Consider the following 26163-nt stretch of genomic DNA (forward strand, 5'->3'; position numbering starts at 1 on the left):
AGGTTTTAGAGGCACTGCTCATTTGGCTGTGGCAATAAATGATGTTCTTGGGGGGGGGTACAGTGGGTTTCTTTTGGGCAGGAGGGTGCAGCCAGGAGCATGGTTTGGGTGTGGTCCTGTCCTGCCTGGGGGCCCTTTCCTTGTGGTGTTTGTGTGGAGAGCTCAGCCTTTGGCACAGGGATCTCATGGCCAGTGCTGCTGCCCTGTGCAGGACTGCATCCCACTGGGCCTTTGTGAATAAGCACTTCAGAACATCTCTGTCACATTTGCTTCTAATATCAGTTTATTGACTTAGCTAGGTTTACTTGAGCAAAACCACGTTTCTGTGCTTGTTTTTCTCCCTATTCACTTTATTAGGTCCTAATCAGAAATCAGTATTTTCTTGGTTACAAGTCCTCCACTTCAGCAGAGGCTGAGGATTCGAGCAGGATTTCTCCTGGCCTTGGTCCCTGGTGCCCAGGGCTGCTGCCAGAGCTCCTGCCCAGCAGTTTTCCCTCTTGGGCCTTCCCCATCCCATCGCTGCTCAGATCCCAGCCAGGCTCAGGGGTGTCCCCATCCCTGCCTCAGTCCTGCTCAGCCTCCCGGCACTGCCACAGCCTCTGCCTGGAGCTCCCTCAGATGGCTTTAAGATATGCACTGCATTTTTAATGGTTTAGGAACTTGTCAGCAAAGAGGTTGGGATGATTTCTTTATCCAACCCTTTGTGAACATTACAGAATTTTTTTATTTTTTTTAAAGGACTATTGGGTATGTCAAGCCGTCTCCAAACTCAGCTGGAAGGAATTATTGCCATTTCCACAAAGATAAAGGAACTATTTAAGAGCAAGTATTAGGGTGTTGTTTTTTTTTTAACAACTCTAAATTTGAAAGAATGATTTTCTTAAATATTTTCCCCACCCCCAAATAAAAAAACCCTCAACAATATAGCTTATTTAAAAATAGTTAAAACCAATTTAATACATGTACTTTGTTGTAGCTGTGTTTAAAAAGAACGTGATTAGAGCCCCATCCACTATGAGATGAGTTTTTAAATTCTGAAATTGCTGTCTGAAATTTTCTAGTAGAAAATTCAGCATTTGGAGAGACCAAGCAAGCAGACTTTGCAGCCCACACACGTATTCTTTCTCTTTTTTTGAGGAGACTTTAAGTCTGAAAATCAGGTTTTAATGTGAAAACGGAGCTGGAAAAACAGCTTGAGAAAATTTACATCAAGATTTGACTGAAGTTCCATAATTCTTCAGAACAGTTTTTGCAGTTTTGACATATATCGCTCTGATATATTTGGAAAAAAGAAGGAAAAGACATGTAATAACGACCAGCAATGTTTGCCATATCTTCTCTTGCTTTAGGAGAAATAGAAATCAAATAGATTTTAATACTCTAACTCAAAGACACCGGCATGATTATTTCAAGCCGATGTCTGTCTAAATTAATGTGATTTGTTGTGAGGAAGAGCTGTGAACTGAAAATATTTTTGTTTGAGAATTTCCCTTGAATGTGGTGCAGTGGGTTGTAACCGTATTACACTTGTGGGTGACCTGAATGTGAGAAAAGGTTTTTCTCCTTAAAAAAAAAAAAAAAAGAAAAAAAGAGAAGCCTAACAGAAAGAACTAATTAAGGCAAAGCTAAGAAATTGAACTCAAAGTTTGCATTGCACATGTGAACTAATCTTTTTACAAAGGCATCTTTCGAAGACTGTGTAAGAACCCCATTCATGCTGGGTCTCACCCAGCAAATCCATCCCAGAAAAGCAGCTGCGTGAAGATTTGTCATGAGCAAGCAATAAAGACTTCCAGGGAATGAATTCTGTACAGGCTTCTTGTTTGCCTACTAAATCATTACCCATCAAAAAAAAGCCCATCCGTAGTTGTAGTAGGTGTGTCAGCAGCACTTCATGCTAAGAACAGCTTTTACAGGATTAGGTTTGAGTTTTTAAGTGGCGGTACCATGGAGCTCTTGGGGCCAAAGAGCTCCTGGTTTAATGCTGCACATTCTCTCCTGCCCTTTTATGTCTGTTATGAAATCTGGTGGATCTGTGAGCACACTAAAATGAAGAAAACTGTCTTTAGGAGTAGTTGATTTTTGAAGCAAAATGGCTGTGTGTGCTTTAGGAGCAGCCACTGTGTTTGGAGAGCTTTCTTCAGGTCTTGAAATATTAATGATCTTGGTTTAATATAGTAGAAAACAAAATACAGTGTGTGAAACGAGGGGGAAAAAAATCCTTGAGTTACAGAGTGTTGACCTTGCAGTACCCACTGAATACATCTATTCCTTTTTAAACCATGGAGTGTGGAAAGACAGGGAGGAATGGTCACAGAATTTTTTACTTGTGACATTTTCTTGTCTTTCTAGAAGCATGTTATAGCCCAAATAGGATTTTCAGCCTTGAGCTAGATTGTTGAATAGGTAAGTATTTTAATACCCTAAATATGCTAAAGATGCCTCACTGTTTAATGATTTCTGTGGATTGTGATGTTCATATTAAGAGTAATATTCAAGTTTACATGTTTCGTTTTTAAATCCATGAATAATAGAATTTTGTGGATAAAAGCAGTTAGCTTGGTTTCCTCTTGTGTTGTGTTTTTCAATGCTTTGTCTTCATATATGGCAGCAAGATCCTTCCCATGGGTGTCTGCCCTGGTCTTATACAGACTTAGGGATATTTCTCATCTGAGCTGTGACAGTGAAAACCTGGAGTGATATCTAAGACCAGCATCTGCCGCTTGACTGCTGCTATTGTTAAACCCAGGACATGTAGTGATATAGCAACTTGGTCACCAGATAGTGCAAATTATATTTAAAAAAACGGGCTATTTTCCTTGTTTGTTTGTTTGTTTTGCTGGGCAGTTCCCGTCCCAGGCAGAATAAGCTGTTCTCCAGGTGTTGCCTTTGCACTCTGACGGTGCCTGGCTGATGGGCCAGACGTGCTGGGTTTGAACTTGTGTTCAGGGACCAAAATGGTTTCTGCCGTGGGCAGGCTGGGTTTGAGCCCTGCCAGAGCTGTGCCTGCTGACTTTAATTGAAACCCCAAGGCTGTTTGAAGCGTGGCCAAAACACACCTTGCAAGTCGAGCTTTATCTAATAGCACGATGCAGGTGAGCTCTGGAAGTGTAAATCTCAGTCATGAGCAGTGTGTGTGTTTCCACGAGGTGCTCTGTGCTGTGACAGCCCCAGCAGGGACACCGGGCTGGTCTCCCCGCGTTCTTACAAACGGCACATCGTAAAGTCAGGACTTGTTAAGGACATTCCATAAATGGCTTTGGCTAATAAGAATGAAGTAACCTGCTCTTTTATAAATGTGTTACTAATATCCCTCTCCATCTCCCACTGGAGGGCTTTGCAGGAGAAGCAGGGAGGGGGTGGAGGGACTAAGCGAAGGTTCAAACAGCAAGAGCAAGCCCTGGCTGTGCGTAGGCTTATGCCCTCCCATCAGGAGCCTGTGTGTAGCAGGGGAACCCTAAAGGTAGTGTAGGTGATAAATGACAAGATGTGGGAGTGAGTCACACAGTAAATACTGGGAACAGCCTTTCTTTTTTACTGGTTTGCATGCTGGGGAATTTTCTCTCTTCTCTGCAGTGATGATGGTGGGCTTTTTTCTCTAGCCAAGGGAGAAATTTCTAGCATGACATACCTGTTAGCCACCATGGAAATGTGTTACTAATGATGCTAATGACAAGTAAAGTAATGTAAAAGTAGTAACGTACAAGTCATGTAAAAGTAGCCTTTTGTGTAAGTCCTACTTTTATGAAGCTGATGTCACCAAAAGCTTGCCAACTGCACGTGGGCCTGGGTGGCAGTGGTGCAGTTACTGCTGTGCCCCAGCTTTGAGCAGGGGAGAGCATTGCTGATCTCCTCCCTTGGGGAGAAGGAGCCAGATGAATCCTGCCTTGCCAGGAGGGAGATGTGCCATTTCCGGGCATGTTGGGTTCCTGTCCCACTCCCTCTTAAAAATTGGCAGTGTCTGACTGTCAGCTGCCATTCCTTAAGTGGTCACAGAATAAACCACTTTGCACCCCTTTTGTCATGCTCTGTGTGTGTGGGGTGCAGGTGGACAAGGGTTAAGCCACATGTAACTCCATGGTAAGCACAAAGAGGCAGCTGATTTTCTGGCAGTGTCAACAGAAGAATATAATATTTTTTTGCCATCTCTAAGCCAGCTTTTAAAATGGCTCTTGTTGGAATTAGAAATCAGTATCCCCTGACATAGGACTACTCATTAAGAGTGTGATGATTGTTAATTCTTCACCTGGGGCTAAGAGGACATCATTAGATCTCTTTGAAATGTCTCCTGCCTTGATTTTGAATGAGTAAGCCAGCAATTTATGATCACAGCCCAGGCCAGTAACACTCTCCCTTCCTGTTCCTCCTTCCAGCTTGCAAAATCGGATACTACAAGGCCCTCTCGACAGACTTTGCCTGTGCCAAGTGTCCTCCTCACAGCTACTCCATCTGGGAAGGCTCCACGTCCTGCACCTGCGATCGCGGCTTCTTCCGCGCCGAGAACGACGCTGCCTCCATGCCCTGCACCCGTAAGTTGGGCTCTGAGCAATCCCTTGTCCCTCTGATCACTCTGCTCTGTGCCTCCAAAAAGCATTCTGCTTCTGACAGCAGTGTTCATTGTCGCTGTAGGACATGAAAGAAAGACTCCAAGTATTTCAGAAGGCAAAGAGCATAGAAAAAGAAGGTTTTTGTTGTCTAATTCTTGCTACTTTTTATCAGGTGTTCCAATACAGTCTTAACATGATTGGAGAATAGGAAAAATGCCTCTCTAATCCCATTGGTTAAACAAGAGAAACAGCAAAACACCACCTGGAGAAAGATTGTTTTGAGAAAGGAGAGTTGTTTGCCAAGATTGTTTTGAGAAGAAGCTTTCTTGAGAATTTTTTCCTTGGGAAAAAGTTAGCAGCTGCTAGCAGGCTAAAATCTCTCAGACCCAGAAATATCAGGCCTACCTTAAGTAGCTCTTATGGCCCTTTGCAGATGCAGTTTGCATTTTGGCCCACACTTCTGAGTGACAGTGTTAGTTCTCTGCTCTCAATTCCTGGTGGGTCCATGGTTGTGCTGACCCTGGTGAGCTTGCAGTATAGATAAATTAGGAGACACAAAAGAGGGACTTGCATGCCTTAGTAACACAGGTAGAAGTAAAATACAGGCCTCAGTTCCAGTCTGAGCTTCTGGCCAGTAGATCACATCACCTTTCATCTCTTTACATATGGATGTTTGTAGAAATTGTGAAAGCTTTCCTTGTAATTGTATGACTTCAGGTAAGCAGGTAATATTTATAATCTCTTTATATTTCTAATTTGCTTGAAATATGGCTGGTGACCCTTGGGAACCTAAGTGTTCATCTGAAAGGGGTGATAGTAATAAATCTTAAACTTTGATGAAACAACCACTCAATACATGGTTTTTTTTATCCTGTGTAGGTAAATACATAATGTGCAGCAAATGGAATTGGCTTTAGTTCCACCAAAATGCCTTCCTCAGGGAGAAGGAGAGATGCAGTGAGCACAGTCACAGGGTTGCTGGATAAACTCCTTGTCCTGTGTGTTGGTTAATGGCTCATGCAGTCAAAGACCTGGGATTCCAGGCATGTCCTGGTGTTAAATTGTGATCATCTAGTTCTTTGGTTTTCACTTTCTTAGGAGCAGAGCAGTTTGAAACAATAAGTGAAAGGGCTGTATTTTACCAGTGTGGCTCTCCATGTGTGGCTTTCCCTGAAAGCCATTGGAAGTGTTTCCAGATTTTTGGAGTTCAGCTGTATATTTATCTAGAGAGAGTGATTGTGTGTCTGGGGGAGGGAAGGTCGAGATATTTCTCTTGTAACATTTTAATATATTGAGAATTAATTTTGTGAGAGATGACTCACATTTATTTAAACCTTAATTTCTCCCTTACAAGGCAGAAACAGAATATGTCCATAACCAAGTTAGCACTTACCCCTTCCCCACACCCTCTTGATTCCAGCTGTTCTCCAGTGATTTCCTTCTTTTCAGCAGTGAGTTTTGCTGGGTGGTGGTGGAGGAGGCCAGGGCATAGCCAAGAGCAGCTGCTTTTGCTTAGCAGGAAGCAGAGTGGTGCATATAGCCCTTGCCAAGTATTGACTGGGAATGGAGTCTAACTGTATTGTGAAACCTTGCCTAAATGGGCAAGAACATGCTTTCTGTAATATAATTTACACTACTAGATATAAAACGTGACCAGTTTGATAGGAAAAATGTTTTTCTGCAACAACAAAACTATTGTTTGCAATGTACACACTAAATAATATTATACCAGCAAAAGTTTTTCAAAGCCCTAGTCCTTGTGAATGATATCTTGACCAAATTGAAATCAAATTAGTAATCAACTGGTTGAATTTAAATAGGCATATGCAGTTAGTGAAGTATGAGGAGAGAGTAAAACATTTCCAGATGGGGAAATTGTAAGCAAATGATACGTATGTTTGCTGGTATTGCAAAATGTACCCCTGCAAGCTTAGTCCTTTTTTGTCAAGCCTTGGGCCTGCTGCAGGCACTCTTCCCCATTCCTGTCTTGGGAGGTCAGACAAAGCTGAAGATCTTTGAAGATTACCCCAAAAATACAAAGAGGGAAGGAGAAAAGGCAAAGGCTGTGGTGCTGGCCTCAGTCTCTATCTCTGCAGCAGCCTGGGAGGACTCTGCATGCAGAGGCAAGCCAACACCACAATCCTATGGACACCTGCTCTTGGGAAGCAGGCCTGTCTCTGGAGGTCCTGTTTCACAGCTTTGAATTTTCCTGTGGCTGAAGGGCTTCTTCTTCTGTGCTCCAAGGTGAAGGCTGACACAGGAGTTGTTTGTGAGCTGGCCCGTGGGGCAGCTGTGCCTCCCCAGTGCTGCTGTGGCTGCTGGCAGCCCCTCCTGGAGCCCTGCCTGGCTCTGCTGGGAGGGTGGTGCCTGCCCAGGCGCCAAAGCAGCCCTGTCCACAGGGCTCTGGGGGCTCTCCTTGCCACGCTCCCCCTCTGAGTGGCCTTCTGCCCACCTGTCTGAGGCAAGTGACAGCATTCAAAGGCTCTGCTGAAGGAAGACCCTTCAGAAGAAGGTCCCTGTTTGTCTGACTTTCCTGACAAGATGTGTAGACAGAAGGGAGCATAAACATCAAAGGTGCTTTCAGGCGGATTCAGACTGTAATCAGTTCTTACCAGTTGGTTAAACCAGGTGACAAACCCAATTCCCTTGTGCTGACAGCCATAATAATCTGGCACCTTCTTTGTTCATTATGCTCTCTTTAACTCTGGTATTCTCATTCAGGCCTGCATTTAGTAATCGCTCAGTGTGACGGCACACTAATGAAGAAATAAAACACAGTATCTGAGATCCATTCTTCTAGCAAAAAGATAGACTCTGCTCCACTGGCTTGTAAAATCAGGTTTCTGTTCACTTGGAGAACTATTAGACCAGGTGAATAAAAGTAACATTGGATAATTTGGAAAGAACACCTGGAATGGACTGTGGATTGATCCCTTCTTTATTATTCTTAAACACTTTTTAAGATGAAGAACTTCAGCCTTCTTAAGATGTGTTTTTGTAAAGCTTTGACCCTTGGCTATTGATTTCCTTTAGTAGTAAACTGGCTGGCCTTGTCACTTATCTCGCCTGCTAGGTTGGGGGAGGAAGACTGTTAGGACTTTCCATTAGTCTGATTGTGCTAGTGGATGAAAGGGAATTAGAGAATTCCCCTTCCTTTTCCTTTCTTGCAATTCCCATGATAAGTAACAAAAGCAGTAGCTGCTTCCTGGTGGGCTGGCCAGGAGAGGTGCTCCAGAGTTTTGCCCTTCCATAACACCACTCTCTGGCATTGCCATGCTGCATTGAGCTGCAAAAACTGTGTCTAACCTCAGATAAGCCAGGCATCAGGCTCCTGAACAAGTTACTCAGACTCTGGTTTTAGTATTCTGCTAGAGTGAGTAATTATGTCTGGTGTAAAGTTTGTGTAAGTAAGAGCAGAATATGGCAGTGTGAATGTAGAGACAGTGGAGTGGGCTGTATTGAAGGCCAGGCAGAAAGTCCCTGACATACACATTTCCTGGTGCATCCTTCCCCTCAAACCTGTCACCTGGGGATAATCATCAATGTGTCTGTCACCAGTAAAGGGCAGAGCCACCCTGGATCTGCTGCTTTGGCCAAACTGGGGAATTCAGACTTTGAGCTCTGAAGCACAGTGGGTTTGTCTACTGTGTACTTGGGCATGGAGATGGGATGATTGACTTGTAATACACCTGAGCCCAAAACATGGAAAACACGGGTGCCTTTCCCTTGTGGAAGCATTGCAAAAGTAATGTCAAGGCAACTCTGTGGACCTTCATTATATTTCAGTACTTGTAGAGAGGAAGGGTCTTTCATAAGGTTAGCAGTGTCATGGAGAATAAATTGCCTCACCCACACATGAATCCATGAGGCAGGAAAACAAATCAGTCTCAATCATGGTCCTTGTCCCTGAATTCCCTTGTCTGTAAGGAGATATCCTGTGAATTGCAGCCTGGTGCAGGCAGGTGCAGTTCCCATCCAAATTAATGGGCGTTGCTCCTGCATCCCCACCATTAATGAGTTGTGTTCTCTAGCTCTTAACAAACAATGCTCACGTTATGAGCAAGAACGGGACGGTTTTGTATTGTTTATATTGTCTGTTTGATTCAAATTATTAATGATTTTTAATTGGGAGCCCTTTACAAAAGAGAGATTACCATCATGGACTGTCCAGCTTGAAATCTGCCTCAGTAAATGACCCTGAATAATTTAGTCAGTTGTGTCACCCAAATAGGGACTGATGGATTGATTGATACTTTGTCATGGCCTGAAATATTTCAAAAACGGTTCCATTTAAGACAGTTTATACTGGAGAAGCTTGGAGATAATAAGGGCAGATTTAGTGAGATGCAAGAGAAGAGTGCCTGCTTTAAAAGGACCTTCTCTAGTCTAGGTTATCAGGAAACTGAATAGCTTGACTTCAGACAGCAAACATCACTTACTTGTCTTTACATTCCCCTCTTCTAATTGAATTTAGTGCACTGCTGTATTTCCTTCAGAAAGTATATTGTTTTTAAATTACCATTTCAGTGCTATTACTCAAGGCTCCTGCTTCTAATGCTTTCTGACAGTTATCAGCATAATGAACCATAATGAAATGATGAGCAATCTACAGTGGAAACTCAATGTGAATTCCACTAGAGCTGTGTGACTGTGCTGTTAAAATTTGAATGCACATTAAAATAACACTGTCCTTATTTGTTTCCAAGGTCAAGGCTTTAAAAAAAGGTCTGAAAGGTCTAAACACTTCAATTTTGTTAATATTGCAGTCTAATATATACCCTTAATGCAGTTTTGTGTAACATTTAATGTATCTCAGAGATAAATATTTGACCTGCATTTTCAAAAAAGAGTGAATTTGCCTACCTAATAACTGTGGCTGCAAATGAGTAATTACAAAGGATCTGATTATTTGAGCACATGTTTATAATGATTGCTTAGACTATAAACAATATAAATAAGCAAATGTGCTCTTTTTCTTTCAACTGAACTTGTTTCTTTTCTAAGTATCCAGTCAGATGTGGATTATCACCATTGTGGCTGCTAGGAAAAAGAAAGCAGGATACACTCACTATACAGTTGTTCTGGCTACTGCATTGTTGGTGGCTTTGCCACACTTCCACACTTGTGCTGGCACTACTGCAATCCTCTGCTGTTGGAGCCTGTTCTCTGTAGTATGAGGTACATGCCAGTAGAACCTCTGATCTTCAGAATTTAAATTTATGACGTAACTCTTCCACATCATTTTATATATTTATATATATGTGTGTGTGTGTGTATATATGTCTGCAGCTTCAGTAAATGATTTTGTTCTTAAAACCTCCTATGATATTGTTCATTATGTAAATAGTACATCAGAATGCCTTTTAAGCTGTAGTACAGCAGTTCCAAGAGCAGAGGGAACAGTGAGTAGGCTGTAAGGAATGATTTTCTTCTCCACGTCGGCTGGGAAAATAGACCATCCTTGGCTGCATCGCTGCCAGACCGAGAGAAAGGGACTGTGAGTGATGGGAATCTCAAAGGAGAGAGCTGTCTCCCCTTGTGTGTGGTGATGGGCTGGAGGAATTGAATAAGGAGTGCTTATAGCTTGAAGAGAAGGGAGTAATTTGACAGTGTGTGTTTATAATCAGTAGACTTGAAATCATCACTCCTTTAAATGCAGCAACTGTTTATTAGCTGTCTTCTGATTTTCTGGCCAGAGCCTTAAATTAACACAGACATGTACTCAATTAAGTGGGGGCTTTGATTTGGTTAGTCAAGACCCAGTTCTGTAGAGCTGTTGAAGTAAATTAAAGGGCAAACAGAACAAGAAATTCAGCAGTTGGGCCAATTACTGAACAACTTATTTTTCTGGTTGGATTTCTTTCCTGTCAGACTGTCAGATAACTTTCTGGTTTCCACAGTGGAACCCTTTTTATCTCGGAAGAGCAAGTGAACACAGGTGGCATTGTCTGCAGCACAGTGCATTAGCGTAGATGTGATAACGTGTCTTAGCATTTGTGACAATGCAAAATGTTCTTATATGGCAGTTCTTGGAAGACAAGCCCAGAGCCCAAAGGAGTGGTACTTGCAAGCATCTGTTTTCCCACACCTCTGCCAGTGGTAACTGGACCTCTGCTTCTTCTTTAGCCTCTTTTGGAGAGGAGCTATTAAATCGGATTGTTCTCCGGGTGAAAGGAACAAAGCCTATTGTGAAGCTGGTAGCCAGGATACTTTTGGCAAGTCAATAGGAAATCGTACATTCCAGTGAAATGGGCATTTTGTCACTGGCACTGCTCCAGGATCCCTGGCTTGGCAGGACTCCCACTGAAGTCAAAGGAATCTTGCCCAAGTAAATAAATGAAGAATTGTTTACCAAATCATTTGCCTTATTATAACCCAGTTGTAAAGCTAACTATGCACAGAGAGGAGAGAGGGTGGAAATGGAGCAGATGACTGGTATTTTAAGTGGCTGCTGCATCTTGTGGCCTGTTGGCTTTGGTCTCGCCAGTTGTAAAACACATAATCTGTAATGATAAATGGTCAGGAATAGCCAGGCAGACAAGAAGTGAGGGCTGTCCGAGATGCCTTTGCCTGTGTAAATTAGCCCACAACAACAGGGGACCTGTCCACAACTGCTGAAAGAAGCAATTAGTGGCAGCAACATACGCAACTGTCACAGGAAAGTGTGGGCTTTATTTGCAAGCTTAAACCTACAGGATCCAGGTATTTACTCTGCGTTAGAACTTTCCTTTCAGAAAGTCAGAGATCAACAACAAAGGCATATCTGAAGGGCATCACAGCTCCCATGCTGAAACATCATTGACAGCTCCACTGCTGTACAGGTTCAATGAAGCCTTATGAGATGGAAAAAGGAGGCCAAAGTGCTTCCTCTTGAACTGCCTGGCCCCGCTTTGCCAGACATTTTAGTCAGTGAACTTAAGGAGTTTAAAGACATTGATTATTTAATAATTATTTTCTTTGCATTCTCTCTGAAAATAGTAAACTCTGTATTTTGTGCTCAGCCCTGCCCCCAGGGAGATGATTCTAGGATCATGATCAAATTAAAGAGCATTGATTAGAGTTGTTAAAGGCCATCCATACAGTCCTGTGGTGGTGAGCCCTTGCTGAGAGAGCAGCAGTGTGACCCCTGGGCGAGGCTGGCGACACGACCACCAGCCCAGAGCCCTCGTGCTGCCTCTCTGTGCCTGAGCCAGCCCCTTCAAAGGCACCTGGTCCACTTCCATTGGCATTTCATTGCTCTCTGCAGATATGCTCCAAAGATCTTTGGAAGCATTCATTGTATGGAATTTTTTTTTTTTTGTACACCTCTTTATTTGGTCTCCTCTATTCTTGCTGTGTTACACACAAAAGCTGCCCCTCAGATCCTGTAGAGCAGATGCGCTAAACTTTTCCCTGATTCTGATAGTCATTTCTAGTCAGGTTTTCTTGCTATTAGACAGTTGGATGCTTTCTCCCAGGTGCCTGCTGCTCCTTTAACTTATCAAAGACTTTTCTGCTCCTCTGTAGTGCAGCCAAGGCCAAGCTGCCGATTCAAAACAGGCCAGTTCATCCTGGGCTGCTTTTAAACGACACTGAGTCATGGCAACCTTCCCTGTTGTATGAATCTTGTTTATTATGTAGCAAATTAGCTCAAGATTTCTGAATACCCTGAGTTCCCTTTGAAATCAGGGCAGATGAAGAGGGTCAATGTCCCTGGAGCAGGCTCATAAAGAGGATGCTTTTGTCAGTCCTGGTCCAAAGCCCATTGAGCCCTGCTGGTCTGCCTGATTGACTTTGATTAGCAAACACCCAGAGCTGGCTCACAGCTGCATTTAACAGCATTTTTGTAGGGCTTTCACAGTTCTAGGGTGAAGTTAGAAGCTTCGAACTGTTATTGTAGGTTATTGTATTATTTTTAATACAGTACTTGAATATTTTTTGTTTGTTAAAATAATTTTGAATCCTGATCAAGCTAAGGTCTGCTTTTTCTGCCTCAAAAAAGAAGTGATATTTTCTTCAAGGAGAGTACAGGAATGGTTTAAGAAGATTAAAGTCTTTTCTACATGCTTGAGGTTTTCTGATGTCTGGTGGGAATTGCCAATGAAGCTTCCTTCCGATTTCACACTGTCAGGCGAATGCAGGCTGAATGCAGTGTGACAACCCACTTGAAAATAATTATCCACTGCCCTGGCTGCAGAGACATCCGTTACCTGCTGGAGAAATGGCCTTTTACACACGTGCCCACACAGATGGAGTAAATTATTTTTTTAATCATCTTCTCCTTCCAGGGCTCAAAAGTTTCATTCTGCTAGTTACTTAGTCGCATACATATCTTTAGAAAGCATCTTTCTTTTAAAGGAGGTACATTTTAAATATTCTCGATCTGGTGACTGACAGGATGCTCCTAACAAAGGCTTGCCTTCTTGAGGGTATATATTTGAAATATCTCCATTAGCACTTCCATGGAGAGTGTGGGTTTCAGTTTGCATTTTTAATAGATCTCCTCCCACAGCCAGATCTTTCAAGGTAATAAATCTTAACTATAACATAGGCTAGTAGTAAACAGATGTGGTTACAGTCCTAATACTGATAATATCAGTTCAGTCCTTAATGGGTAATGTTGCTGCCAGAATAATTCACTACCACTGCTGATGGCTGGAAGACTTAGCAGGCATAAAAAGGGGGGCTCCTAAAGGAGCCCTCTGTGCCTGGCTGTGACAGAAACGTGCAGACAGGCAGCTATTTGTGGCTAAGAGAGCTTTATTTTGGGTGTCACCAGAGTGGGTTTCTTGGAAGTGCTGAATTCACTTTAAAGGAATTAAGTGTCAGAACCCTGTGCTGAAGTACTTTTTGATTTGTTTTTGTGATGGTTTGGTTTTTTGGTTTTTTTTTTTTTTTTTTTTTTTTTTTTTTTTTTTTTTTTCAACATAAGAAAATAGTATATAAAGGCTACTTGTATCTGGTAAAATTGGCCAAACCAAAGCCCTCAACTTTATCTTCAGTCCTATCTGTGGCAATGGGACCTCTGAGAAAAGGAAAGAGGAATTTTTTTACTGGTGTCTACCTTTGGTGAACTAAAGTTGTTTGTCCAAAATTTGGAACTGCTACTTGTCTAGAAGTGGGATTCTAGAGTCCTGTCAACCAGGGGCAGCAGAGAACCAAGCTGCAAGGTCATTCTTATTTCTTCTCATTTTATGGGACAGCAAGGTCACTCGGGAGCTGTTTTGCTGGGAATCATTTCTTTCTCATCTCCGTTCTCTGTGCTTTAATCCACGCCTCCTAACCATACACTGTTGCTGAACTAAATTAACTGGTTTAGTGAAGACAGTATTCTTGATGTCAAACAAGTCTGTCTGGTCTCCTTGTAGAAAACTGTAATTGAATTTACCGCATACACCCACAGAGACTTTTAGAGAAACACCTTGCTGAGCAGATCAGTAATAAAAAAGGAAGATGTAAAACCAGGGATATTAAAACCTCTGTCATAACCATTTAAATACAGTTCCCTAGCACAGTGCACTTACAAGTCTACCTTCAGATCCCAGGGTTAGTTTTCAGGGATTATTTTTGGCTGTATGGATCTGTTGGGTTTACAGCTGTAGGGAGGAAGGGAGGGCTGACTTTGTTGGAGTCTCCCTGCACACCCAACCAACCGTGCCCGCCTGCCTGTCTCCTGGAGCCCTTGCAGCTTCGGGGGCCCAGCCACAGCCTGTCCTCTGCCGTGGTGTTGTATGGGTTTGCGGTGTATGGCATTTGTCAGGGGAGAGGCTCTCTCCTCCCTGCTTGTGCCTTTGTGGTAGTGCTGCACTTGCAGTCCTGACCTGCCCTGGTTAGACCCTGTCCTTGGGCACGCCGCAGTCCTGGGATCTGTACTTTCCCTGTGGTGTGCATGAAGGGCTGGGCATGCTGATCCCTCAGGGCAGCAGGAATATTCACTCAGTTGTAGCTAATCCCCTTTGTGCTATCTTTCTTTGAAATCATTCATTGCATTGGGACAGACTTTCTTTCTCCTTGGCAGAATGACTTTGCCAGATTCCTGAGGCTGAGCCTCCTACATTTGTGCTGTTATCCTTTGGAGACAGAAAGAAAGGGGCTTTGGGATAACAGTTCTCAGCTGGACGGCATCCAAACAACAGTCAGACAACCTGTTGGTGTTTGACTCAAAGATGTCTGATGCCCCTTAGTCTTTAGGGCAGCTGATTTAAATGGAAAATACTGTACTCCTTGCAAATGATCAGTTTACTGAAGTGTTATTATGCCCAGTGTTAGTCTGCAGCCTGGTTCACTTCCCAGCTGTGTCCCCTTGCCATCTGCACCCCTCAGTCCTGGAGAGCAAGTTCATTACCGGGTCTTTGCTGCGGAAGCTGTCTGTGAGTCACACCAGGCTTGAGCCCTGGTATGCATCATCGAGGCTCCTTAAGTGTGCCCACAGAGACCTGTAATCCACAGAGAGCTGGCACACAGGGATCTCCTGTGGTCTGGAAGGAAGGAAGGAGACAGTCAGGTGTTGGTATGTGCCCTTGTCATGGCTTTCACCAGGTCCTTGTCAGTTGTGCAGGCGCATGTGGGAGGCTTCTGACTGGAGAGACTTGAGTGTAGGAAGGGAGAGAAAGAAATGTTGATGGATGAAAAGTTAAAATTCTGCCAGAAGTTGTAAAGAGTCCTAAAATACATCAGTCCTTTTAATACAAGTAGTGCTTATGCTGTTAACGCCTTAAAAACTCTTGTTTCCGTGAATGTTTGTTTGACGTAGGGTGCAACATTGTCCTTAAGACAGACAGATCTATCAGTGGATGAAAGACAGATAGCTGTAATGGCTATAGCCTGTTGCAGCAAGAGAAAGCCAAACAATCTGCATTGCCCAATACATTTAAGGAAATCTAATAGGAGGGTTGAGGAAGATAGCAAGATTAGCTTGATGAAGATTATTTGTTGCTAAACAGTCTCTTCAGTGTTTCTCTCAGCCCTGACACACACAATGAACTGCTCCACCCAGGGCCTTCCCATTTGCTTCATGGCTCACTTGATTTTGATGGGTTTATTGTGAAGCAAGATTTATGGAGCCCCAGGAAGGAATAAAATTGAAAACTTCCGTTCCTTGTGTTCCCACAGTGTCCCCCCTGTCCGTTCAGGCTGCTGGTTAAAGGGGCTGTAGAGGGATCCGGCTTTCAGGCCCCATGATCAAACTGTGTCCCCTTTGCAGTCACTGACATGAGAAGACTGAATAACTCTGCAAATCCATCCCTCAGATTCTGTTGTCCTGTGTGGGGAAAACAACAGCACCTACCTTCTTAACATCATAAAATACATTTTAAAATTAATTGGTTTTCAGAATTAAAATGTTTAGATTTAAATTTCATTTCCTGTAGGAACGGTCTCATTTTCAAATTGTTCCAGGCAGTGTGGCAGTATTAGCTCCATTCTTCCACAGTGCCAAATAGCCTGTGCAATAGCATGCTTCCATTGGCAGGAGATTTATGAAAAATGCTGTAGATCATGGGACTTGTGACAAAATTACAGATGGTGTTGGTGATTCAGAGGCACAGGTCCCTGTCTCCTCTCTCGTCTGCCCTGTAGCTAGATTTCTCTGCCAGAGGATGCAGGTTTGTGTGAGGGTGATGGTCTGGCTGTCAGGATGCTGTTCCTGTGGGATCCTGCTAGCTGGGTTCATGCAGGTACTATCCTGGCCCTTGCAGCCTGCCATGGCCCTGAAAGGGTTTGTCTCATCTATCGGCAGCAGCTCTGCTGTCAGAAACAAAGCAAATCCTGATCGCCATTGAAGGAGCAGATACGCCCTGTGTTTCAACATCTGAAACCAGGCCCATCAATCTGAAGCTATTCCCCACTCCCTGTGCCAACAGCTCCATTGATGACTATGCTCCAGGAAGAAAAGAAATTGCTTTTCCCCTCACTGTAATGTCAGCCCACCATTTGGAGACTCCCCCGCATCTTCCTTTTCATGCTGGAGGTAGTGCACTCATCCCTGTGACCTGCAAGCATCTGCTTCCCTGGTTTTCCGCTTCGTCGCATCTCTGTTTAGACACTGCAGTGCCCTGTCCCACATACTAATTACTGACTTTTTGCTTCTGAGGAGCTTGATTCATTCTGGCACATTTTCCCATGTGAAACTGGACCTAGAGCCTTGGAAAATATCTTAATGGACATCAGACTAAGTCTGAGTTTAACCCTAAACTGGCTGCTGTATCTGAGCTAAGAGGCACATCTTTCTGACCGCAGCTGGGGCAGTATGAGCCCTCCTCCCATGTAGGTCTTTGCTTCAGAAATACCCTCCTGAAGTGGGGATATTCTTGGCCCTGGCAGAGCTGGTGCTGCTCAGGGAAGGCGGTGTTTGCACCTCATCTCAGCTCTCCTGGCTGTGCTCCGAGTCCATGTTCTCGTGTGTGTGACTGCAGCGAGTGAACACTCTGTAAGAAAATCCTTTTTGCTTTTACTCGCCATCAGGCTCTTGATGTTTCCCACAGGAGCAGTTTATGTTCTATTTCTTGCTGCTGCCAGGTCCTGACCAGTCTCTGGGAGGACACACAGCCTCAGCTCCGAGTGTCTCTGGCAGCTGCTCTGGCCAGGGCAGACCTTCACTGTGCAATGTGCACCTGGGCTTGCAGCCTGCTGAGGCTGCTGTTCCCCCCAGAGGCTTTTGTTGGTTTTCCTGTTCCCTTGACAGTGCAGAGGGACAGGTGTTGTCACCATGTGCACCTGCCTGCCCTGAAGACAGCCCAGGTGTGAGGCAGTTTGGGGAAGTCCGGGGTGGAGAGATTTTGGTTCAGTTCCTGCTCAGCAGTTCCTGTGCTGCCGCTTGAGTTCACGATTTCAGGAGTGTCTTCCACCTCACTGCACTCAGAGTTTTTGAAAAGAAAGCTCGTATATTTGCAGGCTAAGCAGAGGCCACTTTCTTGTACCCAGGGGAGCTGGCAAAGCCAACTTTTGGGGGAAGGAGAGCTGGTTATGGGACAGAGGCATTGTGCTGGGACTTGGGACAGTTTTCACTACTGCCCAGGTGTGCAAAGCATGTGTGCCTTTGTCTCACCACATCTCTCTCTGCCTCCATTTCCGTGATGAATAGAGATTAAGACCAATTTCTCTCCTTTTCCTTTTTTGTCTAGTTTTTGGATCAAGAAACATCTCTTACTGTGTTCAGTAACTGATCTTTGAGTAAAAAGGTTTTGTCCTCAGGAGTCCGAAATGCTGCCAGTGCATAAATAAAAGCTGTGAATGGCAGCCTGGTGGTGCAGCAGGCAGGAGGGCTCCCTGGCTCAGGGGCTGGACTCAGCTCTCTCTTCTTGCAGTAATTCTACCTGTCAACCCCGATTAACTCACAGACTGTTTCAAAGGTTTGGCAAGAAGGGAGGATTTCCCTCCTTTCAAAATAAATATATTAATTTTGTATTTTTGAAGTAAGCACAGACCAACAATCCTTGCTTAGCTACTCCTGCAACAGAGACCTTTCATTTAGGTACTGAAGACCCATTTGACTCTGTGTCATTTAAGACTTTCCTTAACCTACCTGCCTCTCTCAAAATAAAAGTCCTGTCTCCTGTTGAGCATGTGTTACATCCTGGTGGCTTCAAGCACAGACCCGAGAAGGTGATGCCCTCAAAACCTTGTCCTACGCAGCCTCTTCAGGCCTCAGGCTTCCTTTGAGATGAACCTGATGAATTGAGGAGGGAGCCACAATTAATCTTCTCCATAGTCATTCCTTAACAGTTTAACCTTTTTGCTGCTACGCTTGATGAGTCACTTTGTAATTTCAGTAGAATTTCACGTTTTCTGTGTATTTGGTTCCTGTCTTACCACAATGACTGTTTTTGTACATTTGGCATATGAGAGACTATGACTTACTTATTTATATGCTTACTGGAACTGTTGGTGCTGGGGATTCTTTTTTGCCAGGTTCATAGCTTCATAATGTTTGACAAATTTGCCAGAACTTTCTCCTTTCCTTCCTTTTCTGCAAGGAGATCTAGTTGAACTTCTTTTGAATTGCAACCATCAAATGTATTTTGCTGAAATCTGAAAAGCTTTCATGAGCTTTCTTGTGTCTTGAATTTGTGACTTTCTACAAAATTATTTCCACTATTTTTGTGCTAATAATATTTGTAAGTAAAGCTCTGACTGTCAGTAGTTACTAAGCACAGCTATTTTTACTGTGTTCCTGTTTGGATGGATACAGTTTTAATCTTCCTTCTCATTCTGTTTCATTTCTGTTTGATGCAGTGCTTACCTGCAGCCCTGTCCCAGAGCACTGTGTGTGTCAGAGTACCTGTGTGCTCTGCCCCAGTGCAGGCTGGCTGGAGATGGTCAGGGAAGCTTTTTGGGGTGGATAAAACACCCACCCATCTCTTTCATGGGTTCACGCTGAATCATCTGTCTTAAATTTAAGGGTACAGAAAGTGTGTCTCAACTATATTGAAATTAGATTAAGAGTGGCAGGATTAGCTCTTCTGCATTTTCAATTTGCCTGTGGGTTTGGGGCCCGTGGGGATTGAAGCACATCAATAGGATTTGTGCCCATGCGTTGGTCGGCGCGAGGCAGGGCAGCGCTGGCGGCGCTTGTCCACTTGGGCAGGGCTGGCCAAGGCACCTCTGGAGAGGTGCTGGAGGGGCAGGAGGGGCTGCTGCCTCTGGCCCCTGCCCTCTCTTGCCCAGGGAGGTCCTGCCCAGCCTGCCTCTGGCTCTGTGCTCTAATCCCATAGTCCCTGTGTTGGAACCAGCTGGGAGCTCTCTGGCAGCATGTTTATGAGTCTTGAAGTCTCCCGTGCCTGTGGTGGAAAAGCTGACCTTGTGTCTCAAATCCAGCCTTACTGCCAAGCTTTCTGTCTGGTCTCTTGTTTCTTACCAGGTTTCCTTTATCAGCTCTTCCTTCAGATGCTCACCATATTTTCCTCTCCAGTTCTTTCACTTTCTCCAGCACTCCCCTGTTGTAAACTTTATTTTCCACCCTTCAAAGCCTTAGTTCTGTGTCTGGCTTTCCACTCAAATCTCCATCCTGTATGCTGAAGTGTCGTGTTCAGGTCCCTGCTTGATGGACTTCAGTGTTTGCCGAATGTCATTTGACATCAACTTGTCTGGAAAATATTGTACTTATATTTTTCAGAAAAAGATACCATGAGATATTTCTATAATAATAGAGAGTCTGCCTGTAGGTAATGGGGGACCTTGAAAATCTCAAGTGAAGCAGAAGTTTGTGCATTTGATGCTTTGCTTAGGAGATCATGGAAAAAATGAGTGTAAGATATGTAAATTTAACATTTTTCATAACAAGTATAAACAGTGAAAGGGAAAAAGTCCCACTCCTGTTTAATTGCAATACTGAGCTCTCAGGCTCGTTTAGAGCTGGAAAATACTGTTAGTTCATTAGATTAAGAGATCAGAGTTTGACTTACCAGTTAATTTTTTTTGCCTTCATTATGAACTTAGAGAAGTAAAATTCTGCTTTGTCTCTGCTGTCCTTAACTTAAATGGGAGTTGCACAGTGTCTGGAACCTTGAATTCCGATGTTACTGTGTAAGGGTTTTTTTGTTGTTTTTTTATTTTCCCTTTAACTAAAACCCTGTGGACTTTGTCTTTTTAGGCCCTCCATCTGCTCCCCAGCACCTGATTTCCAACGTGAATGAGACCTCAGTGAACCTGGAGTGGAGTCCCCCCCAGAACAGAGGGGGCCGGGAGGACATCTCCTACAACGTGGTGTGCAAGCGCTGCGGGGCGGGCGAGCCCAGCCGCTGCCGCTCCTGTGGCAGTGGGGTGCACTTCAGCCCCCAGCAGAACGGCCTGAAAACCACCAAGGTCTCCATCACTGACCTCCTGGCACACACCAACTACACCTTTGAGGTCTGGGCTGTGAATGGAGTGTCCAAGCAAAACCCCAGCCAGGACCAGGCAGTGTCAGTCACTGTGACAACCAACCAAGCAGGTAGGAACACAAACAGCAATTCCTTACTCTGCTGCCTGTTTTTTAGGAAAGCTAAAAAGTAATTTCCATTACTTTTAGCATTAACAAATGAATGCAAGGAGCCCTAAGATGTGTAACTGGGTCAAACCCTTATTTTCTGGTGATTTATATGGATGGTTTAAATGCTTCAGAGGCCGGGAGAGAGTGGAGGGTTTGGGTGCTGTGTCTGGGATCAGGCTGGGCTGCAGCATACGGGCAGGACGCTGGGAGGCATTCTGCAGAAGCACAATAGCCCAGTTCCTCCCCTGGCCCACCAGCAGCTCTGCTCCTTGCAGGGGGCACCCTGTACAGGGATACAAGGATGTCCTTGTTGTCTGCAGAGGGCAAAAAAACATGCTTGGGTAGCACACCGGTTGTGCTCCTACCCCCCTTGCAAAAGGGCTGTGTAAGATTCAACAAGCGGAACGAGTGGGCGCCCGCTCGCCTGCCTGCTTGCTCTCCTCTCCTGGAAAGTCCATTAGATTCTGTCCCCTTGTTAAATAAATACCTCTTTAACCTGCTGCTGATAATGTTCCGATTGATCAGAGCTGGCATTGCTGTAGAAATCCTATATGAGCTTTCAACTTTATGCTGACTGATTTTTGCATTTCAGTCATCTGGGAGAGTGAAATACTCTTTCTGTGTATACGAGATTATTTCAGATACCCTGGGCAGCACTGCTTTTTTGGTATCCCATGCTTGACCTAGTAAGGGCAAAGGCTGCAGCAGGCAGATTGCCATTTTATTTTGATGCTAATTTGTTGGATCTTTTTCTTTAATTACATGAAAACATTTCTTAGTTTGCAGCCGGCTAGGGTTTAACGCACGGGGTTCCAGTTGAATTTTTAATTTAATGCACAAAATTATATACATTTGAATATGACACTCTTCTAAATGCAAATGAGATATCCAGACTGTCAGACTGGCTACAAGACCGTCAAACCTGTTATCTGATGGCTCAGAGTGCTGATTGCCTTCAGGTCCCACAGATGTTGCAGGCATTCAGCACCTCGGAGCGTAGCTTACAGGGTATCATTTATTACCCGGCTTACGGTGTATGAGACAGTATTAATATTGCATATTTTGATAGTACCAGACCATACAAATATTTTGAATTCTGTTTCCTGGTAGGTATGTGAGAAAAATAGGTAGGTATAGTCTAAATCTGCAGATTTTAGCTGTATTCCAGGACATGTCAGTATTACCAGTGAGAGATGCATTCAGTTTTGCAGTGACAGTTACAAGCGAAATTGTCAAGTCCACGCTGAAGTGCCTTTGAAAATCTGGTCTTGTGTTTTTTGTTCTTCATATAGGGTTGACAGCATCCCTTTTAAATTATGATTCAAAAATTCAAACTACCACTTTGCCTAGTGAAAAAAGACTAATAGAGAGCAGGGGCTATTAGGGAGTCTTGGGAGAAAGCCTTGGGAGACTGCTGTCATACACAGCAGGAAAAGAGAAGGTTGAGAACAGCAGCAGGGACAGTGTTTTTGTGCTATGAATGCCTAGCAAAGAGAGTATTTCTGACTGATTTTGGCATGTGTAAGGATTAGTGGATGCATATATGCATAAATAAGCGAGCAGGATCCATCTACCGTGTGAAAATTCTACCATCTTATGCTTTTATATGCAAACCGAAATCTGATTGAATATGCAAATAAGAATTGATTTTGTTTATTATCCATGAGTAGTATTCTTCCCATCAGGAAAGTTGTATTTTTGCCAACTTTTCCAATTTCGAAACATGCCCAGTTTATCAAATGCGTCAGAGGGACAGAGAAAATTATACTGGTATAAATGAAAATTAACTCCAAGGTGCAGTGTGCTCCTGTTCTTCATACAACTTTGTGGTTTCTGCTGCATAGAAGATCTAAATAGAAATGTGTGGCCTAAACCTACAGATCCCAGCTGAGATAAATAGCCTTACATATGCAAATAATCCCATTGATTTTGGTGAAACTACTTGCTTGAGTAAAGGTTTGTAAAGTTAGACCCTTGGGTTTTACAAGTACTGATCTGTTTAATCATTGCAAATGTGTGTCTGGGGTGCATTAAAATCCTTGTGCCACTAATTTTCTTTCACTATATTTCATTATAAAGAAATCATGTCATGATGGAGCACTGCCACAGGCTTGGTTTTGATCTTGCACCTTTCTTACACTAATGTAAAGCTGCCTTGGTTTCTTTAAGGCAATTCTAAATTCAGATTAGAGCCAAGCTCCTCCCTTAATAGCACTTATTCTCTGTTTTACTAATAAAAATGAAGCCACCAACACTGAAAACTTGTAAATTACTTCATTGGTTGTGCTCTCTATGCTTGTGCTTTCCATCACTTGAAAAAAAAATGTTGTCAATATGGGAAGATTTTTTTAGTTCTTTACATATGAGCAGTGCTTTTAGGTTTTCTTCTGGAGAATTTGCTAGAACTCTTTGCAAGAGGTGCATCTCTGACTTAAATTCAGTAGAAAGGATAAGTATGCAAAGGACCAGGGAATTCTTCCTCATGACAACTTGACCTTCCAAATATGCAATTGTATAATCTGAAGGAAATGGGCAGAAATTTTCGAAGCAATTTTTGATGTGGGAATCAGGAGTTTGGATGTCTGTGTGTTTGCTTGGTGCCAGCCCCTGTGGAAGGTGCATTTGGAGACAGGCAGAAAGCAGTGAGAAATCAGGTATATTCAGCACAAAACTGATGGAGTGCATTGCAATGACTTAAAAGGTGCAGTTGAAAAGCACAGGTGGGTTTTTGTTTGCTTTTGTTGTTTTATTCCTGAGATAATGAAATGAGGCAGTTTATTTTCCACTCTTCATTTAGAAACTCTTTTCAGTTTCCAATACTATAGAAAAGTGTTTAAATGAAAATAAGATTTGCCATTCAAAGCAGAATCAAAAATCTTTTGAAAAAGTATTTTTTCTGCTTTTTGGAAAAGGTATTGGTTTTTATAGTTTGCTTTTTTTTTCCAAAAAAAAAAAAAAAAAAAAAAAAAAAGGGGAAAAAAAAAAAAAGCTGAATTTCAGGCTTTGAAGCAAGTAAAAATTTCTATCTCCTAGTGAAATACTTCAGTGTTGTGACATTGTAAGAATTTTGAATTAATTCAGCTCATTGTTCTGCATATTTACATGTTTAGTATATATATATATATATTTTTTTTTTTTTTAAGCTGGGAGCCATTATCTTTTCCCATATGAGATTAAAAAAAAAATAGAAAAAGCAAGCATGGAACCCTGAGCTGCTGAAACTTGGAGCCAGTGTCCTTAGCACAATGAATACTCCGAGTGTTGATAGTGGGGGTCTCACCACCAGCAGTGATGGCTCTTGGGCTTTAAAAAATTGTCAAATAATTTGTGGAAGAGATGCAGTCCAGCAATTCTCATGTGATGCTGCTAGGAGAAGCTAATTTCAATGAGGAACTCCATCAGGCTGTTGCCGGAGTAGCTCAGAAATCTCTGGGCTTGTTGGCTGTGGGGTTTTTTTGTGCTAAGGACTCTGGGCTTGTTGGCTGTGGGGTTTTTTTGTGCTAAGGATAATGCTGCGAAGCTGTTCAAAATTAAAAGTAAAGCTCTCAATAAAGAGATCTTGTTCGCAGCATGCAGGAAGCTTGTGTGTTTTTTTTTTTTTTTTGAAGAGGCGCTGAACAGTTTATATTTTTATTAAGGATTAAACAGCTGAGCTGTTTGGGTTTCCAGCCTGGGAGGCAGGTACCCTGCTCAGTCTCTGTGTGCCTGTCCGAGTGGGCAGTGCCACGGGGAGGTGGTTTTTGCAATGATGCTAAAGGCAGTTGTAAGGCAGGGGAGTGGTGGGGGGGACAGAGGCTTAAATAAGATTTAAAATCCAAACTTACTATCCTGCTTGCTCGGCTCCCTTTGTTTGCATTTTATGAGGGATGGGTGTCCCGCTTGCTCCTTTGCTTGTTGGAGTTAAAGCAGCTGATATTTCTGAGTATCAGAAATACATCTGAAATTGCCTGGTGATGTGTTACCTTGTTAGGTTACCTTGGGCTCTGGGTTTCCTTAAATCGACTGGCAGAACTAGATGAATGCGGGATGTGCCAATTGCCATGAAAATACAGTAGAAATAAATAAACTTACTTCTTTTCCCCTTGCCTCACCTTGGATATTTTCAAGCTGCCTGTGTTCAGGATCAAGAAATTATATTTTTGAGCATTTCTTGCCCTCTCTGTCCAGGTTATTCCTCCTGCTGTTATCACTCCTCTGCCCAGCCCCTCTGTCTGTGCCTGTGCAGCTGTGTGTTCACCGTCCCAGAGCTGCCCCATCCCTGGGCGAGCAGGCTGGTGCTGCAGTCCTTCCCCCTCTCCTCTGTGTACCCCTGGTCCCACACTGACACTCAGGGCCCTGCATGGCTTCAGGGTCCCTTTCCAGGCAGGAGCTAAAATGGGTCACAGTGCCACAGGATTTCAGCTCCCCTGAGAAGATCCATGTGAATTGAATATTCTTCTGGGACAGGCTGCAGTTGTGGTGAGCCCAAAATACTGACTTCCAGTGCAGGGAAGGGAAATGTCAGCTGTTACTCAGTTTTATTTAGCCTTTAGGTTTGTTTGTAATTTGCGTTCTTAATTCCTCTACTAAAAGGAAAAAAAAAAACAAACCCTAAACGTGAAAGATCCCAATCCTTTGAGGATGATGATATTTTAAGTCAGAAATGGCAAGGGTAGGGGGGAAAGAAGTGGGAGTTATGACTCATAAGTTCTACTGGACGTTTTGGTAGGGGAATATATATTCCCATTTTGCATTTTGGTGGGTCTTCTTTGAAAGCCCATGTTTCCTTTCAAATGCTGATTAGCATTCCTCACGTGTTGTACAGAACAGCACAGAAAATGCATATAAGGTCTTACATTATGCCAGTGTGGTTTAGCCTGTGCTGAGCTACATTTGCAGTCAGTAAAAATTCATGGACATACATTGCCCTTGGTCAGTGTGCACTCCTCGTGTCAAAAAAATAATAGTTGCTCAGGCAGATCAAAAGCAATGCATGCCAAGGCCAGGAAAGCTAAGAATTTTAGTATTTTCTTTTTAATGTTCTATTTTCCTGGATATTTATGACTTACCTATAAAGATTTGCTCTGTAGTGAAACATCAAAAGACATTTTTAAGTAGATTTCAGTCACAGAGCTTTCTTTGGGTGACTGCATGAACACCCTTAAACTACTGCTGGAAAATAAAATTAACAGTTACTCTGAAGGTTGATCGATCCATCTGATTCTCAAAGCTCCCTCATGTTCTTTGTGTGTAATCCTGGTTTCAGTATAAGTAATAGTAAATCATTTCTGTTTGCTGAGAGTGAACATAACATTTTTTGATTTTGTGTGTGGTGATATTTATGTACATATTAAGATTCTTATTGATAGGGAGGTGCTGGAAGAAGTTAATCTTGATTTTAAAAATTGCAAGGTCTGTAGTCATTCGGACTGCTAGTTTTATGCTCAGCTCTTGCAAAAAAAATGTTCTTTCTTTTTAATGCAGTCCTAGTGAAGAGCTGTTTATTGTTGTGTTGAAACATAATTTTTGAAGGGCTGTATAACCCCCAGGAAGACTTCATCTCACAGCCAGCAAAGGAGCTGTGTGAATGTGAAGACAGAATTCATCATGCACTTGTGTCATAGTTTAACAGACCTTATGAAATAGTGTAAGCTGGCAAAATAAGTCATTTTCTGTGCTGGCATCCCCCTT

The 26163-nt window shown here is 43.2% G+C and overlaps 1 protein-coding gene across 5 annotated transcripts in view; it reads left to right on the top strand.

Annotated features, from left to right (window-relative positions):
- EPHA4 (EPH receptor A4) overlaps positions 1 to 26163 on the top strand; it is a 178025-nt gene that overhangs the window by 109393 nt on the left and 42469 nt on the right. For all 5 annotated transcript variants that reach the window (XM_083868397.1, XM_083868398.1, XM_083868399.1 and 2 more), the window contains 2 exons: positions 4374 to 4529; positions 20116 to 20454. In XM_083868397.1, coding sequence (XP_083724523.1) covers positions 4374 to 4529; positions 20116 to 20454 — 495 coding nt within the window. The remainder of the gene's footprint in view (positions 1 to 4373; positions 4530 to 20115; positions 20455 to 26163) is intronic.

This window comes from Zosterops lateralis (genome assembly GCF_965231275.1).
Source record: "Zosterops lateralis genome assembly, chromosome: 10".
Classification (NCBI taxonomy): Eukaryota; Metazoa; Chordata; class Aves; order Passeriformes; family Zosteropidae; genus Zosterops; species Zosterops lateralis.